General features: G+C 50.1%; 1 protein-coding gene across 2 annotated transcripts in view; it reads right to left on the bottom strand.

Moving 5' to 3' along the window:
- The window catches only part of LOC139276322 (uncharacterized), a 66,085-nt gene that overhangs the window by 29,159 nt on the left and 16,118 nt on the right, over positions 1-20,808 (bottom strand). Inside the window, exons 4-6 of one of the 2 annotated variants that reach the window (XM_070894135.1) lie at positions 12,814-12,834; positions 2,883-3,134; positions 2,009-2,056 (exon numbers count right to left, since the gene is read on the bottom strand). In XM_070894135.1, coding sequence (XP_070750236.1) covers positions 2,009-2,056; positions 2,883-3,134; positions 12,814-12,834 — 321 coding nt within the window. The remainder of the gene's footprint in view (positions 1-2,008; positions 2,057-2,882; positions 3,135-12,813; positions 12,835-20,808) is intronic. The other variant, XM_070894136.1, reaches the window with a different exon arrangement.

Raw genomic sequence — 20,808 nt, 5'->3', positions numbered from 1 at the left:
ATCAAATGGTAGAACAAGCTTGAGGGATTGAATGGCCTCCTCCTGCACATACATTGACAGAAACTCTTCCTTCCATTGGCGAAGGGCTTCAGTTCTGACTCAGCACATCGTACAGCAGGACTGAGACTGGGAAGAGATTGTGTCTTCAACCTACATCCTACCACTCTGTTCCCTCCCCCACCCCTCCCAGGGACGCAGTCTCTCTCTCCTCCCCCTGCCCCCCACACCCCCGGCCCCCACACCCACCCTCCCTTCCTCCCTTGAGGTTGCTCCCAATCCTCCCAACGCCCCCCCCCCCCCAACCAGAGGATGCTCACTCCCTTACCCCCTCCCTCCCCCCCCCCAGGTAATGCTCCCTCTTTCCCCTCTCCGCCACCCTTCCCCCCCCCCCCCCCCCCCCCCCCCCCCCCCCCCCCCCACTGCGGACACTCTCTTTCACTCCCCCTCTCGGTCACAGATACGCTTTGCAGCGTTCTGCCTAAACCTCGGGTTTATAATTTATTGCATAATTGCAGGATTCTGCAAAGTCTGCTATCTTCTTAGGCAAGTTTAGAAATCAAGGACTGGCTTGAGCTGGCCTAGTGACAGAGTTAAATCTACACTGCAGTCTATACCTCACTCACTGAACACCAGGATTTCTCCACGGAGGACTTTTGGTATGATTTATAGAAAACTTCCGCTCTTAACTTCAGTTTAGTTCTCAATGGGAACATCATCATCATCATAGGCAGTCCCTCAGAATCGAGGAAGACTTGCTTCCACTCTAAGCACGAGTACTTAGAAGCGCTGACAGATATATACTGGAGCATCTCACTTCACCTTCAGAGAATGAAAATGGTTTCGACCCTTCCTATAGACTGTCTATGGTCATTATATTGGAACAGTCTATTCATTCGAGCCCAGTGGGAGCTTCGACCAAGGACTAACTGTTATATTGGATGCTTGCTTTGAACCAGTGCGTGCCCCAAGGTGAGATATTGGTATTGATCGCAGGTTCACGAGGTTGATTCCTGAGATGAAGGGGTTGTCGTATGAGGCAAGGTTGAGCAGGTTGGTCCTATACTCATCTCAAGAATGATAGGTGATCTTATTGAAACGTATAAGATTTTGAGGGGGGTTGACAGGGTAGATGCAGAGAGGATGTTTCCCCTCGTGGGGAATCTAGAACTAGGGGGCATAGTTTCAGAATAAGGAGTCGTCAATTTAAAATGGAGATGAGGAGGAATATCCTCTCAGAGGGTCGTGAATCTTTGGAATTCTCTACCCCAGAGAGCTGTAGAGGCTGGGTCATTGAATATATTTAAGGTGGAGATAGATAGATTTTTGAACGATAAGGGAGTCAAGGGTTATGGGGAGCGGGCGTGAAGCGGAGTTGAGGCCAAGATCAGATCAGCCATGATCTTATTAAATGGCGGAGCAGGCACGAGGGGCCAAATGGTCTAATCCTGCTCCTATTTCTTATGTTCTTAGGTAACTCATGACCTTCTGACTCAGAGGTGGGAATGCTGCCACTGAGACATGGCATAGTAGCTTAAATTATTTTTAAACTTCTCCGAAATCAGTGTGGAGAAAGCTGAATGCAGTCCAATAGTCACAACAGAAGCTCAGCAACTTCCCAAATGTAATATCTTCCAGACTGGGATGATCAGAGATTATATATTCCACACGGAGAGATCAAAAAGAGTTTGCAAGTTATACCATTGCCTTCTGTTGGACTCCAGTGTTATTTGAGGCCAGTGAAAGATGCACAACTGTTGCAGTGGGCATCACCGTGATCTGCGATTAATACCAATACGTCACCATGGGGCACACATTGGTACAGTGGGCATCACCGTGACCTGCGATTAATACCAATACGTCACCATGGGGCACACATTGGTACAGTGGGCATCACCGTGACCTGCGATTAATACTGATACCTCATTGTGGGGCACACGCTATGAGGCACTTTCTGTAAATAACTGACCCTGTGGTTGCCGGAGGTTTTGTGTGAAACCAAGCTCCCTACCTTGCTGTGGTTGAACAGAAAACGACAGCTCCCCCTCATGAATTGCTGCTGTAGATAGAGAGGGGTAAAATTATTCACAAACTTACGAGATTTGGGTCCAAAGCCACACTGATTCAAATATGGCGGTGTGTTTAATGACATCACCCACCTCAGGGATCGGCCGAATGTTCAATGACATCACCCACCTCAGGGATAGGTCGAGGGTTCAGTGACATCACCCACCTCAGGGATAGATCGAATGTTCAGTGACATCATGCACCTCAGGGATAGGCCCAACGTTCAGTGACATCACCCACCTCAGGGATAGGCCGAAGGTTCAGTGACATCACCCACTTCAGGGATAGGCCGAATGTTCAGTGACATCATGCACCTCAGGGATAGGCCGAAGGTTCAGTGACATCACCCACCTCAGGGATAGGCCCAACGTTCAGTGACATCACCCACCTCACGGATAGGCCGAAGGTTCAGTGACATCACCCACTTCAGGGATAGGCCGAATGTTCAGTGACATCACGTACAACAGGGATAGGCCAAATATTCAGTGACATCATCCACCTCAGGGATAGGCCGAATGTTCAGTGACATCACCCATCTCAGGACCCATGTGACTGTATAGTGGCATTACCTATAGGCACTTACTGGGTTAATGACCCTGCTGACAATGCCCAAAAGTCTAAGAGCTGGCAGTTAACCCTTTAAGAGCAACATTTTTTGGAGGGTTTGCAAGAACTCAAGAAAATAACTTACTTTATGACGCACATGTAACATTCAAGGTCTGTGACTATTTCATGCAACATTTACTTGGCGCTGATACTCTTCCTTCCTTGACCCCAGAGTAACTTGCACGAAACCAAAGGATGAAGCATGCCCTCACCATCAATGTCCTCTGCCAGGATTGTGTCCTCTTCATGTAGAGCTTCGTAGAATCTCTGGCAGGAACGCTCTCCTTTCTGTCGGCAGATGTTAATCAACTGCTGGGCTTGACCGTAAAGTACCGACTCCCCCTGCACGATGTCCAGCTCGTACTGCGAAATTGTTTCATTGGAGAATAACCTCATGGCGATGGGAGTAACCAGGTGCCCAAGCCGTTGACACAGAACATTCGCCTGTTTCTGTAGTTTCTGCTCTGCAGGGATATAAAATTTACCCAAGTTACAGTCTCACTCACATTCATTTAATTCCCTCTCTAAATAGTTCTCCACATAGCCAATCGAAAAGCAGGATTTAATTCCTTTAACAGGCTGTCATCACAACATCACTGCAAAGGTTCCTCGGGAGAAGGGCACCACTGATATGATTGAAGTTTATGATAATGAAGGGAATAGACGGTGTTCCAGCAGACAGTTTATTTCAATTAAATGGACGAGGCAGGACCAGGGGGCACAAATTTAAGTTGTATAAGGCTAGATCTAGGTTAGGTGTCAGGAGGTGGCTCTTTTCACAGAGAATAGTGGGTCTCTGGAACAAGCTGCCCTCTCATGTGGTGGATGCAGCTCTGTCGAGCCCATGTTGTGGCTGGTGTGCAACGTTCACGATACTTTAAAAAAATCCACGCACAGGCAACTTCCACCCCCTCAATTGGAGTTCAGGACCTTCATTGAAACATCTGTGAACTCATGTGGAAGTAAGTCATCCTCGTTCCAGGGACCGTCTATGATGATGGATGCAGACTCAGTGAATTCCTTCAAACAAAAGCTGGATTTGTTTCAGGCTGCGGCGGCGATCACCACTTACAGAAGGTAGGTACTGCGGGGAATTTAATGGCCAGTGTGATCTCCTGGACTAGGTTCCATTGCTTAGATGGGTTAGAGAGGAATATCCCAGATTTTTCCCCCCCAAATTGGCCTGGGTTTTTAAATCTGTTTTTTTGCCTCTCCCAGATCATCAGGTGGTTTGGGGTAGGGTGGACTGTAAATGTTGTGATACACAAGGTATCGCAATTTTGTGGGACAGGCTTGACGGACCAGATGGTCTTCACCTGTCCGTCATTGTTCGTATAATCCTCCCATGCATAGTCTATTCTGCACGAGATGTATATCATCAATTGGTTCCACTCATTGATTACCCAATGGATGCCCCATGGTGGCCAGCAGTGGCGGAAAGCCTCGATCGTATTGTGTGACACCCCAAAAGTCCCTCGGCAACGAGCGTACAAGACCACGGAAGGGAGGCAGGCCGATTCTTCCCGCAGACCCTGGAATGTTACCTCTAGACTCGTCTATTCCAGTGCTCTCCTGGCTGGCCTCCCACCTTGCAGATCTTTAACCAAGCTTTTGACCACCTAACCTAATATCTTTTGTGGCTCGGTGTCAAATTTTGTCTGATGCACCTTGGGACGTTTTACTATGTTAACGTAGAATCTTACAGTACAGAAGGCGGCCATTTGACCCACTGTGGCTCTGCCAGCTCATTGAAAGCTGTCCAATTTAGTTCCGCACCCCAGCTATTTCCCCATAACCCTGCAAATTAGTTCTCTTCAAGTACATGTCCAATTGCCTTTTGATAGTTCCTATGGAATCTGATTCCTCCATCCTTTCAGGTGGTGCGTTCCAGATCTTACCAACCCTGTGTGTGCAAAAATGTCTCTCATTTCTCCTTTCGTTCTTTTGCCACTTATTTTAAATCTATGACTTCTGGGTATGACTTAAAATCTATGACAACTGTGATGACACTCCAAAAGTACTTCATTGGCTGTAAAACACTTTGAGATGTCCGGTGGTCGTGAAAGGCGCTATATAAATGCAAGTCTTTGGGCTAGACTTTCCACTTTTGTGCAGATCAGCCAAAAATGGGCGTTATTTCCAGCGTGGGTGATAGAAATGGGTTTTGAGATCGCTGGAGTATCGGCTATTTTCAAAACCCTAACTTTCATTTTTGAAAATGGGCGTTAGCGCGAGCAATCGGAAATGGGCGTTAGCGTTACATTTTTTTGACCTTCTGCCGTAAAGTGTCACCGACCATAGCAACGGCATGACAAAGCTCGTTTCCCGTATTTCAGGAGATCAGGGTCATTGTTACATGCGCAAAAGAGGAGACAGAGAGAGAGGGAGCAGCAAGGGACTGAACGCTTCTTTGCTTCTTTGGCTGTTGTGAGAGGCATGAGGGAGATTCACCAGCAACAAAAAGTCTACTAAGCACAAAGAAGGTAGTTGGCACCGAGTTTTTGTGGAAAAAATATTTAACATGGAAGGGATGGAGGAAGCGACCCAGCACGCTATGGAGACTGAGGACGCTGGCAAAAGCAGTGAGCTGGGAGAGGAACAATTGAGAGGATGCAAAAGAGCAAAGAGGTTCTCGGACAAGGCAAATGCCTCCCTCATGCAGGAGGTGGAGTCATGCTGGGGTCAATTGACCCAGGGAGGGCATGGGAAGCCCACCCCAAAGGCCTACCAGAAGATATGGGCTGAGATAGCCGAGGTGGTCTCGTCGGTGACCAATGAGGTGCGTGAGGGCAACCAGTGCCGCGGCGATGGAACGACCTTGTCGGAGCCGCCAGAGTAAGAATTAAATTTATTTACATGTACTTATATATTTAAATAATTGGAACTGTAATTGTAATGAGTGATTAAAATCAGATGTGTCTTGCACTTATATCGGGAAGGTTGTACTCAAAGCCTGCGGTCATGGTGTACGTCTTTAGATAGAGAATGGTAACTTTCATTACAATCATGGTTACATCTGATGGTTATGTGTTGTATCAGTCTCTGTGACTACCTAGCAATGATATCACACAATAATCTCATGCCATGTTGTTACCTTTTACAGAAGAAGCTTTCAGGAATAGGGCCGAGCAGAGGGGAACAGGTGGGGGGGGCCACCAGTCATCATCGACCTCACCGACTTCGAGGAGCGGGTGTTGGCACTAGTGGGGACCCACCCTCGGTCAGCCACGCAAGCAGCAGCAGAGCCTGATGTGATGCCACGTGAGTAAAGTATACACCATTGCGCGATGTAAAGTCAATAAATGCCACACCCACTCATACCCGACCAATATTATATGATAGATGAATCATACAATTCTTCTTTAAATAATGATGTCCTCATGAGAATCACTGCAATGCAGAATTTGGTGATGGTCATGAAATGTGATGTCTGTGATGATCTTGATAGCAGTGTTGCTTTTGTCGTGCATATGCTGTGTGTAGCGCTGGACTCACCATGTGACCCTAGCATCCCCTTCTCCACTAATAACCTCATTTGTGTTTTGCAGCTCAGCCAGCAGCACGGCCCCAGGCAAGACCACCAAGCCCAGAAGCTGGGGGCGCAGGGCTGGATTCGCCGGACTCTCCTCCATCTGGTGCTGAGGAGCACCGATTCTCATCCGTGCATCTGCTGGGTCCCTTCTCAACAAATGACAGCGCGGACTTCGAGGAGCCTGCACCCCCAACTTCCATTTGACACCGATGACATCTAGTGCTTCTATGGCCATTCTCACATCCATCGTGGTGTTACCAGGCCCAAGGACCTTGCCACAGGGCACCCCAGGTGTCTCCAGGACGGTGCCGATCAAGCGGAGGTTGGTTCGACTGCTCCACGAGCGGCAAATCTGAGCGGGGACATGGTACACTTGACATAGGTCAGCAGATCCTACAGACAATGGGGGGCATATCCCTCCAGCTGGCCAGCATGTCCGCCACCATGACGGAGTACATGCCGCAGATGGCGGAGACCCTGGAGCTGATAGCCAGGAACACTGGTAGCAGAGGCTTCCCAGTGGTCCCGGAGCGTGGCACTGCACCCCCATTGTCAATGACACGAGAGCCAAGAGGAAGATCTTGCTTCTGGCTCGAAGCACATTCCCACCTCGGGACCGTCCTCTCCTGTATTCGTCCAAGTAGCAGTTCTGCCATCATCGCCCCCAATGAAACAGCGCCCAAGGAGCTTCTCGGCCAGGCGGCTTGGAGTCAGGAGGGGAAGGGGAAGGGGTAGAGGTGGGGAGGAGAAGCGGGGAGGGCAGGGGGGAGGGGGGTGTGGAGGGGAAGGAAAGTGAAGTGCATGGCTGCAGGTATTGTCTTGGGCATATTTTTATGTTGTTGCTGCTATTTTGGTGGGAGGGTCAGGGGAAGGGCTATGGGGGCTACCTTGCTGGTTTGCACATGTGTTCTGTGTTACTGGAAACGGTGACCAATCTAATGATGTAAATGTGATAAATTTGTTGTGGGGTGGGGCATTTTCTACAGATATAATTATGATTTCACACAAATGGTAAGATTAAATGTTTTTTTATTTAACATATCCTTGTTGCGCCTTGTCTCAGATAGTTGCACCGTTACACACTGGTGATTCCTTAACATGAAAGGATATAATTACACTTAACTTGAATCAACTTAAACTTTAACTGTCACCATTGATGTATGAGCTGCACACCCAGCAGTGCTGCAGCTTTGCAAATAACAACAACTTTCTTTCATTTATGAGCTGCTGACGTAGGGGTCTTGCAGCTATGTAGCCACCATGGGCCCTTTCTTGTGGTCTAGAGGGGGGGGCGGGGGCATGGTTTCAGCGTCAGACTGATTGTCTGGCCCAAGATCAGCGTCCACCTCCTCATCCTCTCTCTCCTGCGGTGGACCGTCAGTCCCTTCTGGCAATTCTTGTCCCTCCTGATAGCCAAGTTGTGCAGCATTGAGCACACCACCACGAATTGAGCTACCTGATCAGGGTGGTATTGGAGCTCTCCTCCTGAGTGGTCCAGGCATCTAAAGCGCTGCTGAAGCACTCCAATGGTTTTCTCGACGATATTGCAAGTGGCTCTGTGGCTCTCATTGTATCGCTTCTCGGCTTCGGTGTGGGTGTTACGCAGGGGGGGGCATCAGCCAGGTGGCAAGGCCATATCCTTTGTCACCAAGCATCCAGCATTGACCCTGTGGCTGACTGGTAAACATGTCAGATACAGCACTGTCACGCAGGATGTGAGCATCATGGATGCTGCCCGGAAATTTGGCATTCACTGCCATAATAATTTGCTAGTGATCGACAACGAGTTGCACATTCAGGGAGTGGAATCCCTTGCGGTTCCTAAAAACCTCTGCATCCTGAAAAGGTGCCCTCATCACAATGTGCGTACAGTCTATTACACTCTGCATCTTGGGGAAGTTAGCAATTCGGTAGAATCCTAAAGCCCTGTCAGTCTGAGCCTCCCTGGTCATGGGGAAGCTGATAAAGTCCATCCTGCATGCGTAAAGAGGTTCAGTGACCTGTCTAATGCAGCAATGTGTGGCATGCTGAGATATAGCGCAAATGTCACCAGATGAGGCCTGAAAGGAACCCGACGTGTAGAACGAAAGTGCCGCGGTGGCCTTGACCTCGACGGACAGTGCGGTCCTAATGGTGCTGGCAAGCTGCAGATCTCCCCTGATGAGCTGGCATATCTCACTGATAACATTCTTGTGGAAGCGCAGTCTCCTAATGCATCGGACAAGATGAGGTAAGACTGCTTCTCCCTGTAAGTGCGGGGAGTGTAAGGTCTGGTCCTCCTCATCAGTATGGCACATCTTAGATTGGGCACATAATGCTGTTGAATATATCTTCTTCCATCTGGAGTCTGCAGCATGTGTGTACTTAGAAACATAGAAAATAGGTACAGGAGTAGGCCATTCAGCCCTTCGATAAGGGCCACCATTCAATAAGATGATGGCTGATCATTCACCTCAGTATCCCTTTCCTGCTTTCTCTCCATACACCTTGATCCCTTTAGCCGTAAGGGCCATATCCAACTCCCTCTTGAATATATCTAACGAACTGGCATCAACAACTTTCTGCGGAAGAGAATTCCACAGGTTAACAACTCTCTGAGTGAAGAAGTTTCTCCTCATCTCGGTCTTAAATAGCTTACCCCTTATCCTTAGACTGTGACCCCTGGTTCTGGACTTCCCCAACATCAAGAACATTCTTCCTGCATCTAACCTGTTCAGTCCCATCAGAATTTTATATGTTTCTATGAGATCCCCTCTCATTCTACTAAACTCCAGTGAATACAGGCCCAGTCGATCCAGTCCCTCCTCATATGTCAGTCCTGCCATCCCGGGCATCAGTCTGGTGAGCCTTTGCTGAACTCCCTCATTAGCAAGAACATCCCTCCTCAGATTAGGAGACCAAAACTGAACACAATGTTCCAGGTGAGGCCTCACCAAGGCCCTGTACAACTGCAATAAGAACTCCCTGCTGCTACACTCAAATCCCCTAGCTATGAAGGCCAACGTGCCATTTGCCTTCTTCACCACCTGCTGCACCTGCATTCCAACCTTCAATGACTGATGTACCATGACACCCAGGTCTCGTTGCACCTCCCCTTTTCCCAATCTGCCACCATTCAGATAATATTCTGCCTTCATGTTTTTGCCACCAAAGTGGATAACCTCACATTTATCCACATTATACTGCATCTGCCATTCATTTGCCCACTCACCTAACCTGTCCAAGTCACCCTGCAGCCTCTTAGCATTCTCCTCACAGCTCACACCGCCACCCAGCCTAGTGTCATCTGCAAACTTGGAGATATTACACTCAATTCCTTCATCTAAATTATTGATATAAATTGTAAATAGCTGGGGTCCCAGCACTGAGCCCTGCAGCACCCCACTAGTCACTGCCTGCCATCCTGAAAAGGACCCATTTATCCTACCTGTCTGCTTCCTGTCTGCCAACCAGTTCTCTATCCACGTCAATACATTACCCCCAATACCATGTGATTTAATTTTGCACACCAATCTCTTGTGTTGGACCTTGTCAAAAGCCTTTTGAAAGTCCAAATACACCACATCCACTGGTTCTTCCTTGTCCACTCTACTAGTTACATCCGCAAAATATTCTAGAAGATTTGTCAAGCATGATTTCCCTTTCATAAATCCATGTTGACTTGGACCGATCCTGTCACTGCTTTCCAAATATGCTGCTATTTCATCTTTAATAATTAATTCCAACATTTTCCCCACTACTGATGTCAGGTTAACTGGTCTATAATTGCCCGTTTTCTCCCTCCCTCCATTTTTAAAAGTGTGTTATATTAGCTATCCTCCAGTCCATAGGAACTGATCCAGAGTCGATAGAATGTTGGAAAATGATCACTAACGCATCCACTATTTCTAGGGCCACTTCCTTAAGTACTCTGGGATGCAAACTATCAGGCCCTGGGGATTTATCGGCCTTTAATCCCATCAATTTCTCTAACACAATTTCCTGGCTAATAAGTATTTCCTTCAGTTCCTCTTTCTCGCTAGACCATCGGTCCCCTAGTATTTCCGGAAAGTTATTTGTTATAGTGAAGACAGAACCAAAGTATTTGTTCAATTGGTCTGCCATTTCTTTGTTCCCCATTATAAATTCACCTGATTCTGACTGCAAGGGACCTATGTTTGTCTTTACTAATCTTTTCCTCTTCACATATCTATAGAAGCTTTTGCGGTCAGTTTTTATGTTCCCAGCATGCTTCCTCTCATATTCTATTTCCCCCCTCCCAATTAAACCCTTTGTCCTCCTCTGCTGAATTCTACATTTTTCCCAATCCTCAGGTTTGCTGCTTTTTCTGGCCAATTTATATGCCTCTTCCTTGGATTTAACACTATCCCTAATTTCCCTTGTTAGCCACGGTTGAGCTTATTTTATTTTTACTCCAGACAGTGATGTACAATTGTTGAAGTTCATCCATGTGATCTTTAAATGTTTGCCATTGCCTATCCATCGTCAACCTTTTAAGTATCTTTCGCCAGTCTATTCTAGCCAATTCACGTCTCATACCATCGAAGTTACCTTTCCTTAAGTTCAGGATCTGAGTCTCTGAATTAACTGTGTCACTCTCCATCTTAATAAAGAATTCTACCATATTATGGTCACTCTTCCCCAAGGGGCCTCGCACAACAAGATTGCACATTACCCAGTCTGGGATGGTCAGCCCTCTAGTTGGTTCCTCGACATATTGGTCTAGAAAACCATCCCTAATACACTCCAGGAAATCCTCCTCCATCATACTGCTACCAGCTTGATTAGCCCAATCTATATGTCGATTAAAGTCGCCCATGATAGCTGCTGTACCTTTATTGCACGCATCTCTAATTTCTTGTTTGATGCTGCCCCAACCTTACTACTACTGTTTGGTGGTCTGTACACAACTCCCACTCGAGTTTTCTGCCCTTTGATATTCCGCAGCTCTACCCATACTCAACAAGACAGGCTGCGAAATGACAGCCCCATTCCAATAACTATCAATATTACACAGATTGTTCACAAACAATAAATATCCCCACTAAGACACCTAAAGTAAATTCCAATTGTCCACAGTATGATAAGATGTTTGTTCAGATGTTCACATCACCTTAAAAGAACTCCAGAGTACATCCAAACTCCCCCAAAGTTGAAGCAGAGCAGCCTTTTAAATTAAGTGACTTGGATTTAGAAAATAGTGTCCACACCGCTGTGATTAGTTTAGGTCAGAGCAACTTTTTCACAGCAGTTTTTTTTTTTCGGCAAGCGATATTGTCGGCGAGATGTTTGCGAGGTGCCGAAAGTTACGCTGGGTGATTTTCTGGACGTTTTTCTGGGCGTTAGTTTCTGCAAATGTGATCTTTACGACAAAAATCAGTGGGCTGGCGGTATTATTAAATATCGGCGTTAATTGCGTGCCGAAAGTAATGCTGGGCAATATTATGGACGTTGGTTTCGCCCATTCTGATCTTTCCGCCTAAAAAGAGTGGGCGGGCGGTATTATCGGCATTACGTACATGTCGAAAGTAATGCTCACCAATGTGACTGAAAAATGGGTGTCAGTTTCCATTTTGTGGCTAAATGGGCGATATATGGGCGTTATACCTCACTTCAGCGTTAAAATGGACGTTAAGTGGGTGGTATGCATGCAAAAATAATGGAAAATCTAGCCCTTTCTTTTCTGACCCACATTCCAATGGAAGCACTTTTTCCTTACTTCCTCTATAAAAAAAACCCTCATAATTTTGAACGCCTCTATCAGATCTCCCCTTAACCATCTCTACTCTAAGGAGAACAATCCCAGCTTTTCCAATCTCTCCACATAACTGGGATCTCTCATCCCTGGTATAAATCTGGGAAACCTGCTCTGTACTCTCTCCAAGGCCTTGAAGTATTTCCTAAATTGTGCGGTGGCCAGAATTGTGCACAATACTCCAGTTGAGGTGAAACCAGTGATTTGCAAATGTTTAGCATGGCTTCCTTGTTTAATGTATTCAATGCCCTTATTTACAAAGCCAAGGATCCCATACGCTTTCTTAACCGCCTTATTAATTTGTCCTGCCATCTTCAAGATTCTCACATTCTCAAATGAACTGTTCCTGCAGCACCTTTAAAATGGTGTTTTTTTCCATTTATATTGCCTCTCCTCATTCCTCCTTCCAAAATGCATCACTTCACACTTCTTTGCATTAAATTTCATCTGCCTCAAGTCTGCCCAGTCTATGCCTTCCTGAAGTCTGTTACTATCCTAGCATGACGTCCTTATTTTTGTATTCAATGCCCATATTTACAAAGTTAAGTATCCCATACGCTTTCTTAACTGTCCTATTAACTTGCTACCTTCAAAGATTTGTGAATATGTGTTAAAGGTGCGATATAAATGCAAGTTTTTGTTATTAACGGTGGTGGTCAGATTCTGTTAGCTCAACCACAGAGATGTCACATCTCTTCCGCTGTCTCAGCTTTTTAAAGACAGCAAAATACTCGCCTTAAAGTCCAGGTTAGCACAGGGATCAGAAGACATAGCTGCAGACATGAGCTCAACACCACAAGCCAAGCCACATCTTTACTCACGTTAACTGTTTGAGCGACGAGGGAAGATGACATACCTGTGGGTCCACGCTTGATACCTGTAAATATAGAAAACACATTCTCAAATTAACTCGGCGTTACAATTTATTTTTAACTCAGAGACCAGACTGTGTAGGCGTCACAAGTTGCGGAGTGTTAGGAAAAACACAAGAAGTCTGAGGTGCTAATTGGCTCCAGGTTTTACATTTGCGTGGCAGTGTCAAAGATTAAGAATATAGTTAATGTTGATAAAGGACTGTAGCCTTTTGTTTCACTCTAACCTCAAAGGGGTTTCAACTGTACTTCTGCAGGAGAGCTGAGCTTCCTGTAGAGGAACTAGGTCAATTTCAATCTGTGCCATGTTTCACAGAGTAAGTGGAGTGCTTCTGGTTTAAAGTTCATGTATCGGGAGAAAGTGAGTGGCGTCGTTACTTGATGTATTGAGGAGGATAATCAAATATATGATTACCTTTTTCATTTGGTTCTATTTACTTACTTTTTTTATTTATAAACATAGAAAATAGGTGCAGGAGCAGGCCATTCGGCCCTTTGAACCTGCACCACCATTCAATATGATCATGGCTGATCATGCAACTTCAGCACCCCATTCTTGCTTTCTTTCCATAACCCTTGATTCCTTTAGCCGTAAGGGTCACATCTAACTCCCTTTTGAATATATTTAACAAACTGGCCTCAACAACTTTCTGTGGAGAGAATTCCACAGGTTCACAATTCTCTGGGTGAAAAAGTTTCTCCTCATCTCGGTCCTAAATGGCCTAGTCCTTATCCTCAGACCTGCCATCCCAGGAATCAGTCTGGTGAACCTTCGCTGCACTCCCTCAATAGCAAGAATGTCCTTCCTCAGATTAGGAGACCAAAACTGCACACAATACTCAAGGTGTGGTTTCACCAAGGCCCTGTACAACTGCAGCAAGACCTCCCTGCTCCTTTACTCAAATCCTCGCGCTATGAAGAAAGACTGGATCGACTAAGTTTATATTCATTGGAATTTAGAATAATGAGAGGGGATCTCTAGAAGCATATAAAATTCTGACGGGATTGGACAGGTTAGATGCAGGAAGAATGTTCCCGATGCTGGGGAAGTCCAGAACCAGGAGTCACAGTCTAAGGATAAGGGGTAAGCCAGTTAGGACCGAGATGAGGAGAAACTTCTTCACTCAGAGAATTGTGAACCTGTGGAATTCTCTGCCACAGAAAGTTGTTGAGGCCAGTTGGTTAGATATATTCAAAAGGGAGTTAGATGTGGCTAAAGGGATCAAGGGGTACGGAGAGCAAGCAGGAATGGGGTACTGAAGTTGCATGATCAACCATGATCATATTGAATGGTGGTGCAGGCTCAAAGGGCAGAATGGCCTACTCCTGAACCTATTTTCTTTGTAAGATGCCATTTGCTTTCTTCACCGCCTGCTGTACCTGCATGCCTACTTTCATTGACTGATATACCATGACACCCAGGTCTCATTGCACCTCCCCTTTTACTGATCTGTCACCATTCAGATAATAATCTGCCTTCCTGTTTTTGCCCCCAAAGTGGATAACTTCACACTTATCCACATTATACTGCATCTGCCATACATCTGCACACTCACCTAACCTGTCCAAGTCACCCTGCAGCCTCTTAGCATCCTCCTCACAGCTCACACGGCCACCTAGCTTAGTGTCATCTGCAAACTTAGAGACATTACATTCAATTCCTTCATCTAAAATCATTAATATATTGTAAATAGCTGGGGTCCCAGCACTGAACCTTACGGTACCCCACTAGTCACTGCCTGTCATTCGGAAAAGGAGCCGTTTATTCCCACTCTTTGCTCTTGACTGCCAACCAGTTCTCTATCCACGTCAATACATTACCCTCAATCCCATGTACCTTAATTTTGCACACTAATCTCGTGTGGGACCTTGTCAAAAGCCTTTTGAAAGTCCAAATACACCACATCCACTGGTTCTCCCTTATCCACTCTACTAGTTACATCCTCAAAACATTCTAGAAGATTTGTCAAGCATGATTTCCCTTTCATAAATCCATGCTGACTTGGACCGATCATGTCACTGCTTTCCAAATGCGCTGCTATTACATCTTTAATAATTGATTCCAGCATTTTCCCTACTACCGATGTCAGGCTAACCGGTCTATAATTCCATTTTCTCTCTCCCTGCTTTTTTTAAAAAGTGGGGTTACATTAGCTACCCTCCAATCCATAGGAACTGATCCAGAGTCCATGGAATGTTGGAAAATGATCACCAATGCATCGACTATTTCTAGGGCCACTTCCTTAAGTACTCTGGGATGCAGACTATAAGGCCCTGGGGATTTATCAGCCTTCAATCCCATCAATTTCCCTAACACCATTTCCTGACTAATAAGGATTTCCCTCACTTCCTCCTTCTCGCTAGACCCTCGGTCCCCTAGTATTTTCGGGAGGTTATTCGTGTCTTCCTTAGTGAAGACAGAACCAAAATATTTGTTCAATTGGTCTGCCAGTTCTTTGTTCCCCATTATGAATTCACCTGATTCTGACTGCAACGGACCTACATTTGTTTTCACTAATCTTTTTCTCTTCACATATCTATAGAAGCTTTTGCAGTCAGTTTTTATGTTCCCTGCAAGCTTACTCTCATATTCTATTTTCCTAATTAAATCCTTTGTCCTCCTCTGCTGAATTCTAAATTTCTCCCTGTCCTAGGTTTGCTGCTTTTTCTGGCCAATTTATATGCCTCTTCCTTGGATTTTACGCTATCCCTAATTTCCCTTGTTAGCCACGGTTGAGCCACCTTCCCCATTTTATTTTTACGCCAGACAGGGATGTACAATTGTTGAAGTTCATCCATGTGATCTTTAAATGTTTGTCATTGCCTATCCACCGTCAACCCTTAAAGTATCATTCGCCAGTCTATCCTAGCCGATTCACGTCTCACTACCATCGAAGTTACCTTTCTTTAAGTTCAGGACCCTAGTCTCTGAATTAACTGTCACTCTCCATCTTAATAAAGAATTCTACCATTGAAATAAAAGCAGCTGTTGATTTGGAGTCGAAGTCTCGGTCTGATATACAGCACCTTCAATCAGATTGTCAAAGAGAGGGTAATGACATGGTGGAACATGACACAATGCAGTAGCTGATGGACAGAGTGAGTATCCTCTGCTGCGATCCCTGGATCTCACGAGCGTTTAGCGAGGCACTGGGCAGGTGATCCGGATCAGAGGGGACACGAGAACCGCATATGGAATTGGCCGGTGAAGCTAACCCAAGAACGTGATAGCGACAGCAACAGTGTGCAATTTGGGAGGGAGGTAAGTGGAGGGGAACAGCGAGAGGAAGGGAAGTGGAGGGGGAGAGCGAGAGGGAGGGAAGTGGAGGGGGAGAGCGAGAGGGAGGGAGTGAAGTGGAGGAGGCGGGAGGGAACGAGGGAGGGGGCGGGAGGGAACGAGGGAGGGGGCGGGAGGGAACGAGGGAGGGGGCGGGAGGGAACGAGGGAGGGGGCGGGAGGGAGGGAACGAGGGAGGGGGCGGGAGGGAACGAGGGAGAGGGCGCGAGGGAACGAGGGAGGGGGCGGGAGGGAACGAGGGAGGGGGCGGGAGGGAGGGAACGAGGGAGGGGGCGGGAGGGAGGGAACGAGGGAGGGGGCGGGAGGGAGGGAACGAGGGAGGGGGCGGGAGGGAGGGAACGAGGGAGGGGGCGGGAGGGAGGGAACGAGGGAGGGGGCGGGAGGGAGGGAACGAGGGAGGGGGCGGGAGGGAGGGAACGAGGGAGGGGGCGGGAGGGAAGGAGGGAGGGGTCGCGAGGGGGAGGGAGGGAATGAGGGAGGGGGAGGGAGGGAATGAGGGAGGGGGAGGGAGGGAATGAAGGAGGGGGAGGGAGGGAATGAGGGAGGGGGAGGGAGGGAATGAGGGAGGGGGAGGGAGGGAATGAGGGAGGGGGAGGGAGGGAATGAGGGAGGGGGAGGGAGGGAATGAGGGAGGGGGAGGGAGGGAATGAGGGAGGGGGAGGGAGGGAATGAGGGAGGGGGAGGGAGGGAATGAGGGAAGGGGAGGGAGGGAATGAGGGAGGGGGAGGGAGGGAATGAGGGAGGGAATGAGGGAGGGGGAGGGAGGGAATGAGGGAGGGGGAGGGAGGGAATGAGGGAGGGGGAGGGAGGGAATGAGGGAGGGGGAGGGAGGGAATGAGGGAGGGGAGGGGGGAATGAGGGAGGGGAGGCGGGGAATGAGGGAGGGGAGGCGGGGAATGAGGGAGGGGAGGCGGGGAATGAGGGAGGGGGCGGGAGGGAGGGAACGAGGGAGGGGGCGGGAGGGAGGGAACGAGGGAGGGGGCGGGAGGGAGGGAACGAGGGAGGGGGCGGGAGGGAAGGAGGGAGGGGTCGCGAGGGGGAGGGAGGGAATGAGGGAGGGGGAGGGAGGGAATGAGGGAGGGGGAGGGAGGGAATGAGGGAGGGGGAGGGAGGGAATGAGGGAGGGGGAGGGAGGGAATGAGGGAGGGGGAGGGAGGGAATGAGGGAGGTGGAGGGAGGGAATGAGGGAGGGGGAGGGAGGGAATGAGGGAGGGGGAGGGAGGGAATGAGGGAGGGGGAGGGAGGGAATGAGGGAGGGGGAGGGAGGGAATGAGGGAGGGGGAGGGAGGGAATGAGGGAGGGGGAGGGAGGGAATGAGGGAGGGGGAGGGAGGGAATGAGGGAGGGGGAGGAAGGGAATGAGGGAGGGAGAGGAAGGGAATGAGGGAGGGGGAGGAAGGGAATGAGGGAGGGGGAGGAAGGGAATGAGGGAGGGGGAGGGAGGGAATGAGGGAGGGGGAGGGAGGGAATGAGGGAGGGGAAGGGAGGGAATGAGGGAGGGGGAGGGAGGGAATGAGGGAGGGGGAGGGAGGGAATGAGGGAGGGGGAGGGAGGGAATGAGGGAGGGGGAGGGAGGGGGAGGGAGGGAATGAGGGAGGGGGAGGGAGGGAATGAGGGAGGGGGAGGGAGGGAATGAGGGAGGGGGAGGGAGGGAATGAGGGAGGGGGAGGGAGGGAATGAGGGAGGGGGAGGGAGGGAATGAGGGAGGGGGAGGGAGGGAATGAGGGAGAGGGAGGGAGGGAATGAGGGAGGGGGAGGGAGGGAATGAGGGAGGGGGAGGGAGGGAATGAGGGAGGGGGAGGGAGGGAATGAGGGAGGGGGAGGGAGGGAATGAGGGAGGGAATGAGGGAGGGGGAGGGAGGGAATGAGGGAAGGGGAGGGAGGGAATGAGGGAGGGGGAGGGAGGGAATGAGGGAGGGGGAGGGAGGGAATGAGGGAGGGGGAGGGAGGGAATGAGGGAGGGGGCGGGAGGGAACGAGGGAGAGGGCGCGAGGGAACGAGGGAGGGGGCGGGAGGGAGGGAACGAGGGAGGGGGCGGGAGGGAGGGAACGAGGGAGGGGGCGGGAGGGAAGGAGGGAGGGGTCGCGAGGGGGAGGGAGGGAATGAGGGAGGGGGAGGGAGGGAATGAGGGAGGGGGAGGGAGGGAATGAAGGAGGGGGAGGGAGGGAATGAGGGAGGGGGAGGGAGGGAATGAGGGAGGGGGAGGGAGGGAATGAGGGAGGGGGAGGGAGGGAATGAGGGAGGTGGAGGGAGGGAATGAGGGAGGGGGAGGGAGGGAATGAGGGAGGGGGAGGGAGGGAATGAGGGAGGGGGAGGGAGGGAATGAGGGAGGGGGAGGGAGGGAATGAGGGAGGGGGAGGGAGGGAATGAGGGAGGGGGAGGGAGGGAATGAGGGAAGGGGAGGGAGGGAATGAGGGAGGGGGAGGGAGGGAATGAGGGAGGGGGAGGGAGGGAATGAGGGAGGGGGAGGGAGGGAATGAGGGAGGGGGAGGGAGGGAATGAGGGAGGGGGAGGGAGGGAATGAGGGAGGGGGAGGGAGGGAATGAGGGAGGGGAGGGGGGAATGAGGGAGGGGAGGCGGGGAATGAGGGAGGGGAGGCGGGGAATGAGGGAGGGGAGGCGGGGAATGAGGGAGGGGAGGGGGAATGAGGGAGGGGGAGGGAGGGAATGAGGGAGGGGGAGGGAGGGAATGAGGGAGGGGGAGGGAGGGAATGAGGGAGGGGGAGGGAGGGAATGAGGGAGGGGGAGGAAGGGAATGAGGGAGGGAGAGGAAGGGAATGAGGGAGGGGGAGGAAGGGAATGAGGGAGGGGGAGGAAGGGAATGAGGGAGGGGGAGGGAGGGAATGAGGGAGGGGGAGGGAGGGAATGAGGGAGGGGAAGGGAGGGAATGAGGGAGGGGGAGGGAGGGAATGAGGGAGGGGGAGGGAGGGAATGAGGGAGGGGGAGGGAGGGAATGAGGGAGGGGGAGGGAGGGAATGAGGGAGGGGAGGGAGGGAATGAGGGAGGGGGAGGGAGGGAATGAGGGAGGGGGAGGGAGGGAATGAGGGAGGGGGAGGGAGGGAATGAGGGAGGGGGAGGGAGGGAATGAGGGAGGGGGAGGGAGGGAATGAGGGAGAGGGAGGGAGGGAATGAGGGAGAGGGAGGGAGGGAATGAGGGAGGGGGAGGGAGGGAATGAGGGAGGGGGAGGGAGGGAATGAGGGAGGGGGAGGGAGGAAATGAGGGAGGGGGAGGGAGGGAATGAGGGAGGGGGAGGGAGGGAATGAGGGAGGGGGAGGGAGGGAATGAGGGAGGGAATGAGGGAGGGGGAGGGAGGGAATGAGGGAAGGGGAGGGAGGGAATGAGGGAGGGGGAGGGAGGGAATGAGGGAGGGGAGGGAGGGAATGAGGGAGGGGGAGGGAGGGAATGAGGGAGGGGGAGGGAGGGAATGAGGGAGGGGGAGGGAGGGAATGAGGGAGGGGGAGGGAGGGAATGAGGGAGGGGGAGGGAGGGAATGAGGGAGGGGGAGGGAGGGAATGAGGGAGGGGGAGGGAGGGAATGAGGGAGGGGGAGGGAGGGAATGAGGGAGGGGAGGGAGGGAATGAGGGAGGGGGAGGGAGGGAATGAGGGAGGGGGAGGGAGGGAATGAGGGAGGGGGGAGAGGGAGGTAAGGGAGGAAATGGGGAGAGAGGGAGGATGGGAGGGATGGAGGGAGAGAGGGATGGCAGGAGTGTGTGGAGAGAGGGATGGAGGGGAGGGAGGAGGGGGAAGAGAGGGTGGGAGGGAGGAGGGGGGAAGTGAGGGAGGGAGGAGGGGGGAAGTGAGGGAGGGAGGGAGGGAAGTGAGGGAGGGAGGGGGAGAGAGGGAGGAAGGGTGGGTAGGAGGGATGGAGGGGGAGGGACGAGGGAGTGATGGGGAGGGAAGGGGACGGAGGCATGGAAGGGGACGGAGGCAGGGAAGGAGGATAGAGCGAGGAAGGACATCAGCGTTGATTGTAGAGACGAAGAAGATAGCAGTGTAAACAACTACTGTTTCAATAAACATACTAATTTAACTGCAAATGTTTTGCTGGTCACTGCTAGTTTATCATATTCTGTAGATGGTTAGAAGCAGTAGTTTCCTGAGTATACAGGGGCGGGCGATAGCGTGAAGATGTGGTGACGCAGGAACTAAGTATAACAACAGGAAGCGTATGCAGATGCAAGCTTTTTAAAAATGGATAAGAAAGATATAACACAATTATATTAACAAACTGCTGTCCTGTACTGCCATTTAAACCGAGACACACTGTATATGACACGACCTGTAATCAGCATTCTGGCCCATGAGGCAGAAATTCCTGGACGGAAATGTGGCTGAATTGAATTTTTTTTTAAACGGACTGTTTTTCCCTTTAATTGTTGTTATTATGAACTGGAGTTCATTGCCCGAAAGGGTGGAGGAAGCAGATTCAATAGTAACTTTCAAATGGGAATTGGTTAAATAAATAAAAAGGAGAGATTCTCCTGGGGAAAGAGCGGGGGGAATGGGACTAATTGGATCGCTCTTTCAAAGAGCCGGCACAGACACGATGGGACGAATGGCCTCCATATATGCTGGAGGAGAAAACAATTGCCACTCCTTCCTGGGGCAAAATTAGCACAACTTATTTTTGTTCTTTTTAATTTTTAAAGTTATTTCATCGTATTTACAGCACAGAAACAGGCC

This window comes from Pristiophorus japonicus, chromosome 11 (genome assembly GCF_044704955.1).
Source record: "Pristiophorus japonicus isolate sPriJap1 chromosome 11, sPriJap1.hap1, whole genome shotgun sequence".
Classification (NCBI taxonomy): domain Eukaryota; kingdom Metazoa; phylum Chordata; class Chondrichthyes; family Pristiophoridae; genus Pristiophorus; species Pristiophorus japonicus.
Note: the sequence above shows the minus strand (reverse complement) of the source record. Positions and strands in the feature narration are given on the sequence as shown.